Raw genomic sequence first — 16,188 nt, 5'->3', positions numbered from 1 at the left:
TGCGTTTTTTAATATCAGCGATACTCGCCCAACGTACGTATGCAGCACGAAAGCTGCGTCGACAAAAAATTGTTTTCAATAAACTGTTACATTACCTGAAAAATAACCACGACTCACTTTGATCATCCCTCCTCCCACTCTCATTCGTAGGTCGTATGTGACAAAAAGAGGTACACGCCTGGAAAGGTGGATCGAAAATAACTGCACCCGGTATGTTGCCGACAGTACCGCAAAGTTGATAAAACAGTACGAGGATCTCTATTTCTTGATTGGTATTTGTTCGAGTAGATGTCGATCGATTTTTAAAATCGATTCTGCTCTTCAGTATTTTTGTGTTAGAAATTAGTATCATCGGCACGTCAAAATTAACCGACTACAGTTTATTTATTCTCCGCTCATATTGAATATTCTCATTCTCACGGTTGTATTTTACTAATTATCAACGCGTTGATGATATTGTCCCAAACAAAATATATTCCGATATCACAAGCGTACCGCAGTGGAAATTACAATTTTTATTCAACATAAATTTTGTTTAGATTTTGTTCGGAAATTTTTCTGAAACAAGGTTAGTCCGTCTAAAGCCCATTATCCACAAGCGAATGAACACGAATAAACAATGCGTTCACCGCGAGATACAAAGGCGAACGGTATATATAGAGAACGGGGTATAAAGAGAAGGAAAATCTTCCGTCGTAAAAAAGAAACAAAGCAGCTCACCTCGAAGATAAACGAGAAACGAGCATTATACCTCACGATGATTTGTAGAGAGAAACGAAACCGTCGACTACATCGTAGGTGAGGACAAGAATTTCAAACTTTCATACCATCAAGTGGAAATGATCAAATATGTCATAACGTGTATTTTTTTCGTTTTCTTACCTTTAGGAACCAGCTTCGAAACATCGAAAAAATTCTGCCGGCTGAGCGACTACTTCCTCGGCTTCGATCATCAACCTCGGTTCAGAGCCTTTCGAGTGTTACTTACTTGGGTACTTTTAGGAAAATACCCCAACTCATTGTTCTGGATGACAATGAAGATACCGAGGGTCCTCGAACTTATCCTCAGAGGCACCAAGTGCTTTAAGGAATTTAACAAACACTTAAAAGCAGAAAATCCTTCTTTAAGTTGTGGCGTTATCACGTGAAAGAACTGTCGTATACTTGATACATCGTTCGACGTCCTTCAAAACGCGCCAACACTGTACATTTTATTTTCTCTTATAGTAATTATGAACGAAAATCCTATGTAACGAAAATTGTTTACAACTGAATACTAGTAGGTATTACAGATAATTTTCGGCGGTAATTTTACTACTAAGATAGACGGTGGTGAGAAACCGGGATGAGAGACCGGCGACGGCTTCGATGTCGACTTTTCCAGTTCGCAGAAGCTGAAGCTGGTCCAAAATCGTCTCATCAACGTATTCGCGGCTCTTGAGCGCGGCTATTTTTGCCTTATCCGGGGCAGCGAGAGGTTTGGAGGAGAGACCAAGGGCCGAGAACTCGGATGGATGAATGCCGATCCATCGAGCACCGGGCAAAGCCAGTTGCCGATCTTCCCGCGATCGAGTAGCTGATCCGTATCTTCAATGGAGTAAGAAATTCGAGGAGTAATTGAAAGAGGGAAGGGACCAGAGGAGTCTTGACAAACCTGTAAATGCACATGATCTCAATCCCGAATGGATCGGCATCGACGAGAACGTAAACCGGAAGCTTGAGCTTGTTGCCAAGAAAGCTGACCAGCATCCTCGTGTTGATGTCCGGGTATCCCTTTCCGGTAACTAGGATGCAATTCAGGTACTGTGTGCATTCTTCGCCGATGAGTCTTTGGAAAACGGCGTCCTTCTCGACTACCAAAACGTATCTTGCCGAGGTTCGAGCCGATGTGACTCGGTTGACGTTCTGCGGTATTAGTACACCACCCGCAACCTCACAGCTGACCAAATCTTCTTTTGAGAAAGTCAGACTCAGGTCACCGCATACCAGACCTTTACTTGTCGCGGTGAAACCTGGTCAGGATTTGGAATATGTGATGGGAATTTGAGCCAGAGGTGCGAATAAAGAAAATTTGGAAGGTCGATGATTAATTAATTATGCTCCACGAGGTAGGAAAGAAGGTGGATCAATTACAAAGGTGATGAACAAGGTGAGAAAAATGATAAAGAACATGCGATAAAGATGAAAAACACTGAAGCGAAAGATAAGGTGACTTACAACGTGAAAATTGTAATGAGACACTTGGATATAAGGGAAGATGATGTAATGACTATGCGGAAGAAGTTCAAGACAATAATAAGAGTATAGAAAAAATTGAAAATGAGTGGAATATTACGTAATATTCTATGTTTACAATTAGAAGAAGGCCAATAATGGATAATTTAAAGAGGAACAAGAGGATTGTTTTAAAGATAGCAAAAATGTAATCAAAAACGGAAGAAGAAATACATAATAGACCTGTTGAAAGAATATGAAGAGTGAAATAAAAAATATCACCACAGGATGCGAAAAAGATTAACAAGAAGCTGAAGAATACAATACAAAAATTGAAGAAGATGCATGAATCTCACCCAATTGCCATGGTGGGCATTCCAGAAGGCTGGCAACATGGTTGACGGCGTTATCGAGGATGCGTTGATTCTTAGCGAGTCTAGCCGAGTTGCGTTCGGACTGAAGTTCGTAGTAGAGGGATCGCCGAGTTTTGCTTGTGCGGTTAATCAGCATTTTGTGAACATGGGACATGAGAGTGACGAGAAGAGCGAGGTTCTTCCTGCTCTGCTTTCGCCTGAAATCGACAGTTATCGATCTGCCAGTGTCAGAATCCTTTTCTGATTCCAAATCCTTATTCACAGGATTTTGGGCGTTCTGCGGGGTTTCTTCATCGTCAACGAGCCAACTCAACGATTTTGAGCTGTCAAATGAGGTCAACGGATTCAAAGCAGAATCGCTCAAGTTTCGAGCGCTGGTTTGTCTGTTTCGAAATTGTTCAACGCTGTCCTCAAGTTCAGCTACTCTACCACCTTTTCTTGCCTCCTTGTAAATCAACTTGGGAAATGTTCTCGAACTTATTTCCTTGATCAATTGTAAGGTGAGTTCCTCTATTCGACGGATCGTCAAGTTCCTGATGATAATCAAACCGGTCATTCGAAATTCGAACCCAATTTTACAACCTTTCTTCTTTTTTTCGCCCTTGTTTCTCTTTACCCTACAATTTCTTACCTAACTCCGTCGTCGCTGACCTCTGGTATCTCGACAAACTTTTCCTCCGATCGGAAAGTCATATTCCTTGATATGAGCGTCTTTATTGCTTGTATAACAGAATAATATCTATTGTACGATTGATGAAGCTAACTTGGGTTAATGGGCGAGTTTATCACTTTTGTTCTTGTCGTCTTCCCTTCTCTTTATCTCATCTATTACCAAAACTGGAACAAAAAAAACATAAACTGACCATCACTTACTCCGATTAATTAATCAGAAGCATCTTCATATCATGCATGCAGAGATCATCCCCTCGACGATAAATTATCAACTGCTACGGAGTTATGTATGCATGTTGCATCAACCATCGGTTTCTTACTGAACAACGACGAACAGCGCGATCGGTCACTAGTTACCATTCGTCGATAAAGTCGGTTTTCACAAATTAGCCTACAACTATCGACAGAACGCGGACGGATTCCGAGAACAGAAATTTATCGTTGTAGTCGCGGAACCACATTTCTATATGCGTCCTAATATTTATTTATAACATTCGACCAATCTCATGATCACGATTATGGTAAGCATTTGTGTTATTTTATACCGATAGAAGTCTGAGCATGCCTTTTTTTAGGTTTTTGGCTTCTTTTTTAATTCGCATTTTCACAATTTTCTGAGACAAAAATATTTCTCATTGATGCTATTCCTTTTTCTTCTCTTTTTGTCCTTCGGAATTATTCTTACCTTTATTTTATAATTTTTTAATCTAGACAAAGACAAAGATGATATAAAAAGAAAAACAATATCGCATACGGTCGTAGTATGTAATGAAAAAAATCGAAGAGATTGAATAAAGCTCGACTTGTTGCCTTCTGCCTTTCTGTGAATACTCGAGGGTAAAAAAATGTACAAGAAAAACGTTCAGCTTCAAGATTTTATCTTCCTCTTTTCAAGAAAGGCGCGTAGGTGTACCCCAAATTCAGGCAAATTTCGATACAATCGGTTCACTACAATGGTATTTTTTATCTGCTATTGCTGCTTCCGAATATTTTCTTCTATCTCTTACTTTTGGAAGTCGTCTATACAGCACACATGCATATGTGTATACTAGACAGTATAAAAAAAATCCACTATTTTTCAAAATTCAACTTGGAAATATTGCTTGAAATGACAAAAAAAAAAAAAAATGCTGTCCAAATTTGAGCTTTTAATATTATTGTTTAAAGGTGCCTCATCACGTTTTTCTACTTCCCATGTAAATAATATGGAAAAATTTTATTTTAAACTTTGGATTTTTGTAAAACATGATTTGAATAACATGGGAATTTTTTTTTTTTAACTATCGAATTTTATAACTCGTCAACGCGTTAGTGTACCGATAGGACCGGAACGTATATTTGTAGGTAATTGAACGCTCTACAAAAAAAGGTTTTTTTCATCATTTTATGATAAATCTACTCATTCAAAACTTATTTAAGGTCAAAGGTCAACAAAGGACCTTGGAAATATAAAATCGCGACGAGGCACCACTAAATATTAATATTAAAAGCTGAACCTTGGACGGCATCTTTTTTTCGTCGGTTGGAACAATGTTTTCGACTTGAAATTTGAAAAAAAAAAATAGTCGATTTTTTTGATACAGTCTAGTGTATACCCACACCGGAGGTAACAACAGCAGCAGCGCCGATCGAGAAGGGCCGAGAAATCACAATGGTTGTTGAGTGTCTTTAGTTGAACAGTAGCCCCATTCAATGGTGGATCTAGGTGGCTGTGCAGGCACAGGGCTGCCTCGAAGGCAGGCGTTCTGAGCACACAGCAGCAGCAACACAAATGCACAGCGGGGCGTCTCTCACTCAAGATTCGCTACTCGATATGAATGCTCCACCACTGTGTAACATACGCGTATATAGGTATACATAAATGGTTGGATTTTCGTTCCCGATCAACTATAATATTTTATTTATACAAGTATGTTTCTGGGCTTTTTTCTCCATATTTATCTCCTTCATTACTATGAGAAATATATTTCGCATCTATGGCATGTCGTTTTGAGTGATACGAGAATTCTATTCCAGAAAAACAGATGTTTCGAAAGCCCATTTTAAGCAAAAATTGGAATTTCGACTTTACGAATCATGTACGCGAAATATAGGAATGATTTTCATCTCTCTTGATCTGGTGAAAACGGATGAAATGAATAAATTGAATTTCTCTGCTTTTTAGGGGTGTTTTGAGCGCATAACAATGACGATGTGTAACCGGGGTCACCATAGGGAGGTTTCGCAGGGGTTCGGTCCAGTCGCAATTACAGACCATAGAAAAATAGAGAAACACGAGGGATTTTGCGCTTCGAACGGTATATCGTAGTACATAAAGTATGATAAATCATCGTGGACATGTAAGGGAATCGGGAGTTTTTCCTTATATCGAACAGCGTGTCCAGTGTGGTAGTATTTGCATCTGCAACTGGACATATCACGGTGATTTTTACAACCATCACAATGTACTGCCTAATGAACCGAGCATCCAAAAGTGCCAAAATATTTGTTGAATAAGTGTGAATAATTTCCATGGTGGTATAAAATCATGACCAGGATCAATTGTAGGGAAGAAAAAAAACGAATTGGTCAATAAAATAAGAACTTAAACTATATTTTGTCAGAAATTATGGTTGCTACGAAAAATTGTATTTTGAAAAGCGATGTAAAAGTTTTCAAAAACACGAGGAATTCGATTTTATTCAAATCCGATTTGCCAGGATTTATTGTTCAGAAGATAGTGGGATGATTGTGAGTGAAATTTTCATAGACTGATCTATTCTTGCATTGCGTAAGAGAGAATGAAAGTTTGACCAACTATTCGGTTACACTTACGATACTTTTACTGTGTTTATAATGGACATCGGTATGTGTACCTTCTGCAAGGAGGGTTGAACGAGCTTGTTCTGCCTTACAAAGGGGTAGGTATAGGTAGTTAGGGCACAGATCAGGTTAGGTTCGGCACTGTATTTCATTGTGGAATAAGTGTATTTTAAAAACACCCTTAAGACGACTACTCAAAGCCCTCAAGTGGCCCGTATACCTTCGCTAAAATATATACCACGATGCGATGATGATGATGATGATGCTCTTCTCAAAATATCGGTTGCGGCATTCAGCACATTGAAGAATCTATGAAGTACAACCGTGCCGTTATAATGCCGTTTGTAAGCATTCAAGGTGGCCATAGAAGCTGCAACATTTAGCGATTGTTTTTCCATTCGTTGACTCGATTTTTACAGAATTGAACCAGATTTCCGTTTTCCCTCCAAACTGGAAGTGACGGGATTTTTTTCACATGGTACAGCGATTAGCATAAAACTCTCCGAGAGCTCGTCCTATTTGAAATTCAATAACCACGGGGTTTTCCGCTCCGTTGCTCAATTTCGAATTGTAAACTCGCGAATGATGGAATTAGACTTGTGAGCTGAGAATGGAATGAGGTGACACGAGAATGTCAAAAGCGTCAATCTGGCTATCGAGCGTCCTATTTCCCTGTGCTCACGTGTTGAAAAAGAGAATCACGATTTGTGGCTACGGTAGATGCGCTGGATTTGCCAGCCGAAGAATGTCTAATACCTGTTCAATCTCGTTTCCGGTTGACGAATTTCATGTTTTCACATATTCACTCTCTGCACGTACAATTTTATAACAGTCCATATCCTGGGCCACCTTCTTAGCGTTCTTACGCTTTTCTCCTCATCTCAATCCATCAGGGTCGAAATACGACCCCGATATGTGGGCACCGACGACTGTTACTTAAGGTGCGCTTCTATAGTGTTGAAAAAGCGGCGGTGGTGGAAGGTTACGAGCGTCAATCGAATATCGGCCGAATTACGCGACGGGCAGTCTTCTTTGTGCTTTTGGTTGAGGCTTTTACCCTATGAGGGTATCTCTTGCCTTGACGACGTTTGCATTTGATCATAAAAAATATACTCAACTATTTTCACGTATAAGATTCACAGAACTACCACTCCCGGAGTTCAGCAAAAGTTAATTCCCTGCAAGAAGCTATAAAACAACCATTGAACGGCTATAGCTAAAGTCAATCAATGTGCATTTAGTTGAGGCGCACAATTTGTACCAAAAGCGTTTGATTATTAATCGATTTACCTTTCTTAATACCCAAATCGTTTGCCGTTCATTTAATTTTCATTAATCGCAGTTTGTTGTGTTATCGTGAGTAAATTATCTGTCATCGTTATTCTCGATCATGTTATTCAACGATATCTGGAACGAGAAATCCACCAGCATCGTATCCTATTGAAAATTTCAACAAATCAATATTATACTGCCTAATATCGAACGCGGGATCGATGCGGTATTCTTGATACAGATTTCGGTTCAACCCCTCGAAAATAATGATTTACTTACACGGTAGGTACATGCTTAAACGTTACATACGAAGGTATAGAGGGCAGATCTTATCTGCCGTATACGGTACGATTTCTTCCCTTTTTTTCTTTTTCTCTCTTCACTCTCCACACCGTGACTCAAAAGTCGAGTCCTTACGGTGAAAATGTGTTATACTTGTACAAAAGTGTCGTATGTGGATACCTACATACAGGTATACACACGGGTGTATTGGTGGTTGCAGGGGACCGCGATAAAATCAAATCTGTCCAAACAGTGCGGGGGGTCGTTGCGCGGTTGTATGAGGTAAAAATTTTGCGGAGAGATGTGGGGCTGGGCGCTTTTTCACGCGCGAGTCAACCGCACGCAGGTAGGATTACCCATTGCTGGAGAGAATGAGAGGTGGAAAAAACAACCCGTAGCCATTAAAATTTTTTTCCCATACACGTTGCAAACCGAAAAAAATGAAATTGGAACAGGAATAGGAAAAAACATGCGAGTAAACGATAGTAATCAGGAAACGTAAAGAGAGAAACTAAAGAGACTTGGGTTGTAAAATATTGGTTCGATCTAGATTAGCTGTTAATACGAAATTTGTTAAAAATCCTACCGAGTCTACATTGTCGAAAGAATCTGTCTGAAATTCAATACACATTTGTTGGAAATATTTTCATGCAGATACAGTCTATAAAAATTCAAACGCGATATTGACAATTAAAGAAGTGTGCTTTAATCATAAATTCACCGTGTAGTAATATTATTATGCAAGTGTATTTTGTCAATCACGTGTATGTAAAGGAATTTCAAGCTGCAAGTATATGAAAATGTTTTCCTTTATCGTAATATTCCATGTTACATGCGTCGTATTTTTAATTCGACCGCGGTTAATATTCTAAACTATATTGCATTTTTAATACTCTGTTGGTTACGAATAATTTAATATACAAATTTTGTAATTTTCAGTAAAAAATTTATCATTACTAAACATGATTTGTAAATTTCTCAGCGGGTTTTGATGTCGACTATCGTGTGTATTAAACTTTGCATCAATGCATGAAAATTGATGTGCAAACACAAATTTAGCTATGCAAGGGTATGAATGGTCATTTCATATACCTAATTTGTAACCGTCATACGACTTTGCATTATTGGAAATTTAAAATCTCTTTTAATAGTATAGATATGCCACTTTTTCAATTTCCCACGATGAATCACTGTTTTATAACGCATCATCTGATTTTGAGTAAAGTATTTATTTCACTTTTTGATTTAAATTTTCGTGAATTGCATAGGAATAATACATTAAACTGTCACTTTCAGTGTTCTTGCAGCATCGTTATTTACCGTATATTCCAAGAACATGTTAACCCTCTGTGATTGATAAGAAATTAGTAAATAAATTATGCAAAACAGTAGAAATTGGCGAATTATTATTTTACGAAATAGCCGAAAGAGAAGAGCCCTCGATCATCACCACAGTTTTTCGTACACTGAATACATGTAACATAGTACGGTATAGTTATTGTAGCAACCGCGCTGGTTCACACACTCTTGAAGAGCGCTTGACTCTCTAGTGCCTGCGTACTTATCGTTTCATTTCGATTTGTTCTGATTTCGTGTCAAGTCAGGGTCGGAGAGCGAAGTACTAGAGTAGGTACTTTTCATACACAGCTTGGGAAATTCCTTGCCCTTCTCTCCCGTTGCCGTAAATTTTTTTCTTCCATCTAATTCTTCCGTCTACTCAACATTTTCACACTCTGTCACGTCATTAGTTTCCATCATTGCGATTTTTATCACCCTAACATCGTCGTTCGTTACTTTCATGGTTTTCTTCGTCGCGTTCACGTTCTGCATCGCCCTCACGAAATCGCGAAAGTTTCTATGTTTTCGGTTTTCAACGTTTATGCAAGATTCGTGAGTGTGTGAAAAAAATTAATGCAAAAAAAGGAAATTATCAAGAAAATATAATAATCGAGAAGAGGGGGAACGGAGTGTTCCGTAGGCTTTAAGGGACATGGGCCAGGTGGACGATCTATCACGCCTATCTCCGTCTCCTTCCCCCTCTCCCACGAGTCCTCTTTCTCTTCCTCTGGGGCTTTGCCGCGCTTATAACGTGCACAAGTATGAATACCGGATTGCCGTATGTGCACGGTGTGAGCATAGGTCAGTAATACCAGCCGGACTGGTTGCGAGGTGATTCGGCTTTAACCGACAAACCAGTGGCTTAACCTATCCCAACCGAATGTCTTTCGAGACAATCTGCAATTCATCATCTTCGCAAATGATCGTGATACAGTCTGCAGAGTCGGTCGCGTGATGCGTGATTCTCGGAGCTACGAGTTTAAAAAACTACAGCAATTATGCAGCTACTGCACCTGGTGCTCTGACTTTCATCGTATTTATTCAATCACCCGTTCAACAGAAAAGTGAGAAAAGAAAGAAATAGACACTAAATTGCGTACTGCAGACGCAAGTACTTTGCGCATAGGCTGGGTTGAGTTGGGTTAGGTTAGACACGGCATTGCGGTCGCCGGGTAAGCCGCATCTGCCTTTAGAGTACCTTCTGCTTTTTACCACAGTTTTCTACTTCTTATTCTCTTTTTTCAACTTTTACTCCAAGATCACTCAATATATCAACGCGTCTATGCACCGTGCAGATTTTTGCCAGACGGTATAGCAGTATATGTCAGCAGTTTGAGAGACGCACTGAAAACGGTAACCGGTTAAGACGCCTGAGCTCGCGAAGTTTCGCCTCTACGCCGTTCACACTTCCAATAATCGAACAATGCTTGACTAGATTAATTGATTCTTACGCCACTGGTCAGCAACGCAACTTCGAATCCAATAATTATCCAGTATTCTTGGTAGGGTGCAGTGCGTCGTTCGCAAAAAAATACGAAAAATACTGGAAGAACAAGTATGCAGGTCAATTTACGGCTCCCTGAACTTTTTTGCGACAATATTTTCTTTTGTCCGTAGCCCGGTAGGAATTTAGTTCGAGGAGGACCTCAAGTGTTATCGGTAATTATCGCGGTCCATAGCGGACTTAGCTTTTCCCCGGTTGGGATTATCGGTGAGGGATGAACAGCCATCAACTGTAAGCTCGCTCTCTTAGCTCGCGGAGGAACCTAGGATCAATTCTACTCCTTGCACGACGGTATAGATAAGGAAACCGGACTCGCAGGAGTCCGCTTGACTCCGAACCTGAGACACGAAAATCAAGAGGCTGAAGCAGGGTTTCAGTGGTCATGCTGTATATATCTATATGTATACGTCCGTAACCTCTGAAAGCTAGCTGTAACGATGCCACAATAAAACGATTCGCAATTGCCACCACATTAATGGCCTCGATTGGTACATCAAGAAATTCGAAATTTAGGCACAAATGATCTATTCAATATCCATTCAATATACTATTTGAATGAAAATGGATAGGGAAACTGTTCGAAATTCAATTCAACACTCAATAAATAGCCTTTGGTTTCTACGAAATCGCATTAGTAAATTCATAAAATTCGTCTCATTCCTTTATCTCTACACCAAATGAAAATGCATTGTCTGCACAGAGTGTTTTTGTTCAGGGTTGTGTATAAAATCGGGTTGTTGAGCCCTTTTCGCGATTGCGATACATGGACTTTGATACGACAGCGTCGAAATCGACTAGGGCACCCCGTTAAACACTCATTAGAATACGACCGTTTGTTTGAGGTTGAACGTATAAAAGCCTGAACCTATCTTGAATTTAGATTGTACGTACTGGCGCAGTGAATAAATTGATACGAACTATCATAAGTATGAATCAAACAATGGTGGTACAATAACGGTAAGGATGTGTTTGGTGGTGTTTCAAACGATGCCTACGAACGTAGTTGCGTCTGCCCGTCGGCTCGCGTTGCACCGGCATTGTCCACGATCCAAACATATGTTTTTCATCGAGTGTTAAGCTCTTAACCGACGATTCGACGCATGCCTACAAGAGTCGACTAGCTGATCGAAACGAGAGAGAAAGACGGGACCCGACTATTCCAGCAACATATTCCTCCTTCACTGCAAGGAAAACGGAACTGCATGTACACGCATACCTACGGCTGTCCTCCCCATCACCTGGACTATCACTCGACTGTCGTGCCAATGCTGCAGCACGCGCCGTTATACCTTCCCTACAATTCAATACGCATTTTACTCTACACCTTCACACACAACGATCGAGGCTCCACGGTGAAACTGTACACCCACCCCAACCCAGCCAGCCAGTTCCAACTCCTCGATCAGAAAACGAGGAGTGAATACCAATCGTACCAAGTTACGGTTAAGACCGGACAACACAACTCTGAGTTTAAGGTTCTCCCTGGATTTTACTGATGGTGTAGTGGCTTGTACCATCCTGAAATCGATTCGAACCCATGCGTTATTTGAAGTCTACATATCGATTGTATTTCCACGAAAAGTAGAATATTCTAACAGATTTATTGGCTGCTGAAGAAAATGACAAGAGTAATAAAGAGTAATTGTTTCGAAGGGTTTGAAATTTGTTTGTTTGGTCATTGGGATGACGGATACCATTTGGCTAACCAATATAGGATAAAGAAATTCGGCACGAGGGAGTGAAGTGTAACGATATTAGGGCGAACAATGCGGTGGGTACTCGTCAGAAAAATAGGCAAACCCCCTTGAAAATCCTGTTAACTCCCGCCCGCCGGCACATACCTACTGACAATGCGTGTTTTTCACCGACGCACTCAACGGGCCTGTTGCGGCTTCGCTCGAGTGCAGGGATGGCTAAAAGTTGTTGCGCGCTTGGACTAGCCCATTGTCATTCTGATTTCGGGACTTCGGTCACTCCTCATATACAAATAACAATAACACATTATATCGGGTATAGAACGTTAATACGTCACGGGAGTGTGTCGCAACTTTCGAAAGTGATGATGACAATATTTGCAACGCAGCAGACGGATGTCGTAACCCTTTGAAGCATTTTGTACGTTGCACCTTTTAATTGTTTAATGGAAAGTAAATTCTTTTTAAAAGTAATTTTTACGATCACCGGTTAACTGATTCCGAATTCGTACAGTGACAAGCATCGAGCAGCTGGAATTCACCTTTGTTAATGATGTCGCGTTATTCGCTGCAGTGAAATTTAACATAGTCGGTTACTATATCTAAATCCAGTGAACAAATTAGAGGATCATAAGATGAAGAGAATAAGAAAAAAAACTCTTGGAAAGTCAGGGAAATACTTGGGGTGATTTGGTGAAGTGATGAACGCGGGGTTGGCACCTGGATGCGAAGCCAGCTCTCCCCTTCCCTGAATCAGTGAATTTAGATAGAGAGGATAATTCTTTAGTTGTCGTTTGGTTTGACGCGCGTTGCATGAGGGTTGGCTGTGAGTTGACTTCCTCGTTTTGAACACGGTGAAAGACGTCTGGTATTTTTTCGTGTGAATAACAAAAAGAAAAAAGGATGAAAACCCTCCACGAAGAACTTCGCTCCGCGTTCCATTACAATCGTCTATATAATATAATATTTTCGTCTAATATAATATCGCGGAGGAATGATGCGTGCGGGCGTTTCGTTGGGGATATCCAGCTCTTCCTCACTTGTCTTATCTGATCGCCGCATAATAGGGTATATATAAAAAACGTTCTCATAACTAAACTTACCTACATTAAATGTGGGATCACTGTGCGGCCTCGGCTGTGTACGACATAACCTAACCAGCCAAATTTTTGAAAAGATTCCTATAAGGCCCTTTTATAGGCCCCGTGATGGATCACTAATATGGGCGGGTTCTAGCTGCGGTCGTGGGGGTGGTGCACGTGTGTCGCACGATGCGAAGTAGCGCGAGGATCTCTTCATCGAGTAGTTTTTTAGCCATGACCACGTTTCACTCCTTCCACATCATTTCTAATACACACCGTGACACATTAGCGTCTCACTACTGGATCAACTATACATAATAATATTGTATCAGTGTGTCCCAACGGCCAACAATGGGAACCGTGGAGGAGGGGGGAGAGGAAGAAGCGGAAAGAAAGGAATAAAACGCGGAATCTTGCCATTCCCAGGCGATTACATCGCTCCTTCGGTTATTCCGAGGGCCAGTCATTGACGGGACGCTTTGTGCCAGAGTCGCTCTTTCTCTCTCCTTCACGGTACCCTCAGGAGTCAATGGGCGACACCCCAAACAGCGCCTTGAACACCGGTAAGTCGTCGGTCTCCTGGGCGACCCCGTCGTAGGTATCGTCTCCTTTGCTGAATGAGAAAAACTCGATTTTCTCTCTCACTCTCTCTCTCTCTCCCTCTCTCTTTTGGCGCTCTGAGTATGCGTGATCTCTGTTATACTTGGTCCCCGTAGAGCATCGGGACGCACTAGTAACGTGGAAACACCTCAGACGAATGATGGTTTTATTTACAATACATACCAAAGCGATGCACAGGTCCGCGTCAGGTCCTTTTGTCAAAGCTTATAGTTCAGCTAGCGTCTTCTCTCAAGATGTCGGTTACAGGTATGTGCCGTTTTATTTACCCCTGACAAGTGCCACTGTATACTGCACCAGCTTCTTAGGTTATATACCTGCTAGTGGTTACGCACTCACTGCCTTGAATGTTCATTCATTTTTCAGAGTTTTCGAACGTTTTCAATCTTTCCTTATCCTTTCCCTTAACCTTACTTTTATCTCCATGTCCCCTGATAAAATTTACCTAACTATGGAGCGGCTGATTGTAAAAGACCCAACTCTGGCGTCACGATTATAATCCAAGTAACTCTGTGAACCCTGATGATAAAACAGTAACTCCTGTGTATAAGCAAAGAAGATAATTGTTTTATCATCGGGGACCGTATAATAGGTTTATTTGGATTGTAATTGTCACGTGAAAGTTGGATCTTTTATAATCAACCTCGCTAAAGTTGAGTGGATTTTGTTAAGGGTCATCGATCTGTACGCTGCCAGATTTTTACATTTCACGAAGCTTCCTATACATCTTTGCAAGATGTGACGACAACTTTTTTAATTACGTCACATGTATTACACCTAGGTGTGTATAAATTGTAACGTGATAGTATGCGTGTGAACCGAAGAAACGGCTGCAGCTTTGCGTTATAGCGTTGTGCGCGAAGATCGTAATCTTGTAAAGGATAGATCCACGATCGTTTTGTAGCAGCTGCGATATTTTTCCTAGTTGTTAATGGTCCCGCGTCTCGGTGCGCCGTTGCTGCGGTTACCTTGCTCCTGTTGCTCCTGCTTCTGCACTGGCTTGCACTTTTAACATGCGTTATACGTCGCCTGCACGTTATGTACACATATAAATATATTGCTAGGTCACAGTGATGATAAATGTACACCGCAAGCTGCGAGCCAAGTACGGCGAGTGGAAGGACATTTCGTTTGAAACCAATATCGATTTTTAAAAAATTAGAGAAACCAAGGTAAAAAAAGCGCCGACGATACGCGAGTTTGAATACCGATCTCGGCTACCGGTTTCTCTGAGAAAGATGAAAAGAATGGCAAAAGTGGGCGGACAAATTATCGGCCTCACGGGGTAGCAACGGAATTCTCTACTGATTTATTGAAATATCAACGCCACCCCGACGGTCGGGGGTTCGGACCCCCTGGGTTGTCGCCGAGATCCTGCCCTGGGGAATTCCTCGGCGGTGGTCCGATCTTTGCGACAAGGTGGACATCGGGGAATTGAATATCAATGTAGAACGTGGCATATAATGCGAAGACATCAAAATGTATACAAGATCACTCAAAAATAACAGACATGCATAGAATTATAGTAAGTAATAATTACAGACTGATGCCATATGTATATCCTATAACCGATTTCATCGACAATTATTTTAGTCTCATTATAGTCGCAGCTTATCTTAGAAAATGCACGCAATCAATAATCGGAGACTTGCTTTGAGAATGGTGAGGCTTGAAATTGGCAGCTGCCGATTCAAAACCAATATATTATATTATGGTAATTGGAGTGCGTTGAAAACAAAATTTTAATCCGTGACGCAATTCGATTTAAAAAAAAGCACTGAGAACGATTAATGGCGCGAGTCTTCAGAACCGACATCTCGTGATTTTCAATACAAACATTGTTAGAGCAGAAATCGAACTCTTTTACTGCACTGAGAGAAATTTTTAGTTTTGTTTACCGCTCGGTACTTAACTATTTTCATTTTTTACCACAATCGAAAAATATAGCTCTAGGTACAAAATGAAAATTAGTTTTCTAGCTTTTACCAGAAAGTCTAGTATCGGTTACTATTCTTTCTCATTACGATCACTGTTACTGTATTTTCTTGTAACTGTTGCGAAAATTGAATGCTTGTGCAATAACAAATTGATGTTCAAGCCTTGTTTAACTAAAAAAGTAGAGTAAACCGAACAAACTGATTTTTCGTTGCAATTACCAGAAAAGGATCGACAATAACGCAAAATGGTTACGTGTGCCTCATTTTTCGTAATACCAACAATATTCAAACAGTTTTTTTATCGATACCTGTTTTACTGAATTTTTCTCAGTGTGTATAACTAGACCAGTGTTTAATCGATTTAACATATGAAAATCGACCATTTTCAGGCAGATTTTC

General features: G+C 40.5%; 1 protein-coding gene across 1 annotated transcript in view; it reads right to left on the bottom strand.

The window, feature by feature from the left end:
- Nucleotides 1-762: 762 nt before the first annotated feature.
- The window catches only part of LOC124182850 (meiotic recombination protein W68), a 58,256-nt gene continuing 42,830 nt past the window's right edge, over nt 763-16,188 (bottom strand). The window contains exons 2-5 of the mRNA XM_046570603.1: nt 3,220-3,425; nt 2,571-3,121; nt 1,655-2,012; nt 763-1,587 (exon numbers count right to left, since the gene is read on the bottom strand). Of these exons, the coding sequence (XP_046426559.1) occupies nt 1,287-1,587; nt 1,655-2,012; nt 2,571-3,121; nt 3,220-3,281 (1,272 nt within the window). The 5' untranslated portion in view covers nt 3,282-3,425 and the 3' untranslated portion in view covers nt 763-1,286. The remainder of the gene's footprint in view (nt 1,588-1,654; nt 2,013-2,570; nt 3,122-3,219; nt 3,426-16,188) is intronic.

This window comes from Neodiprion fabricii, chromosome 5 (genome assembly GCF_021155785.1).
Source record: "Neodiprion fabricii isolate iyNeoFabr1 chromosome 5, iyNeoFabr1.1, whole genome shotgun sequence".
Taxonomy (NCBI): Eukaryota; Metazoa; Arthropoda; class Insecta; order Hymenoptera; family Diprionidae; genus Neodiprion; species Neodiprion fabricii.
The sequence above is the reverse complement of the archived record's forward strand: the minus strand, read 5'-3'. Positions and strand labels throughout refer to the sequence as shown.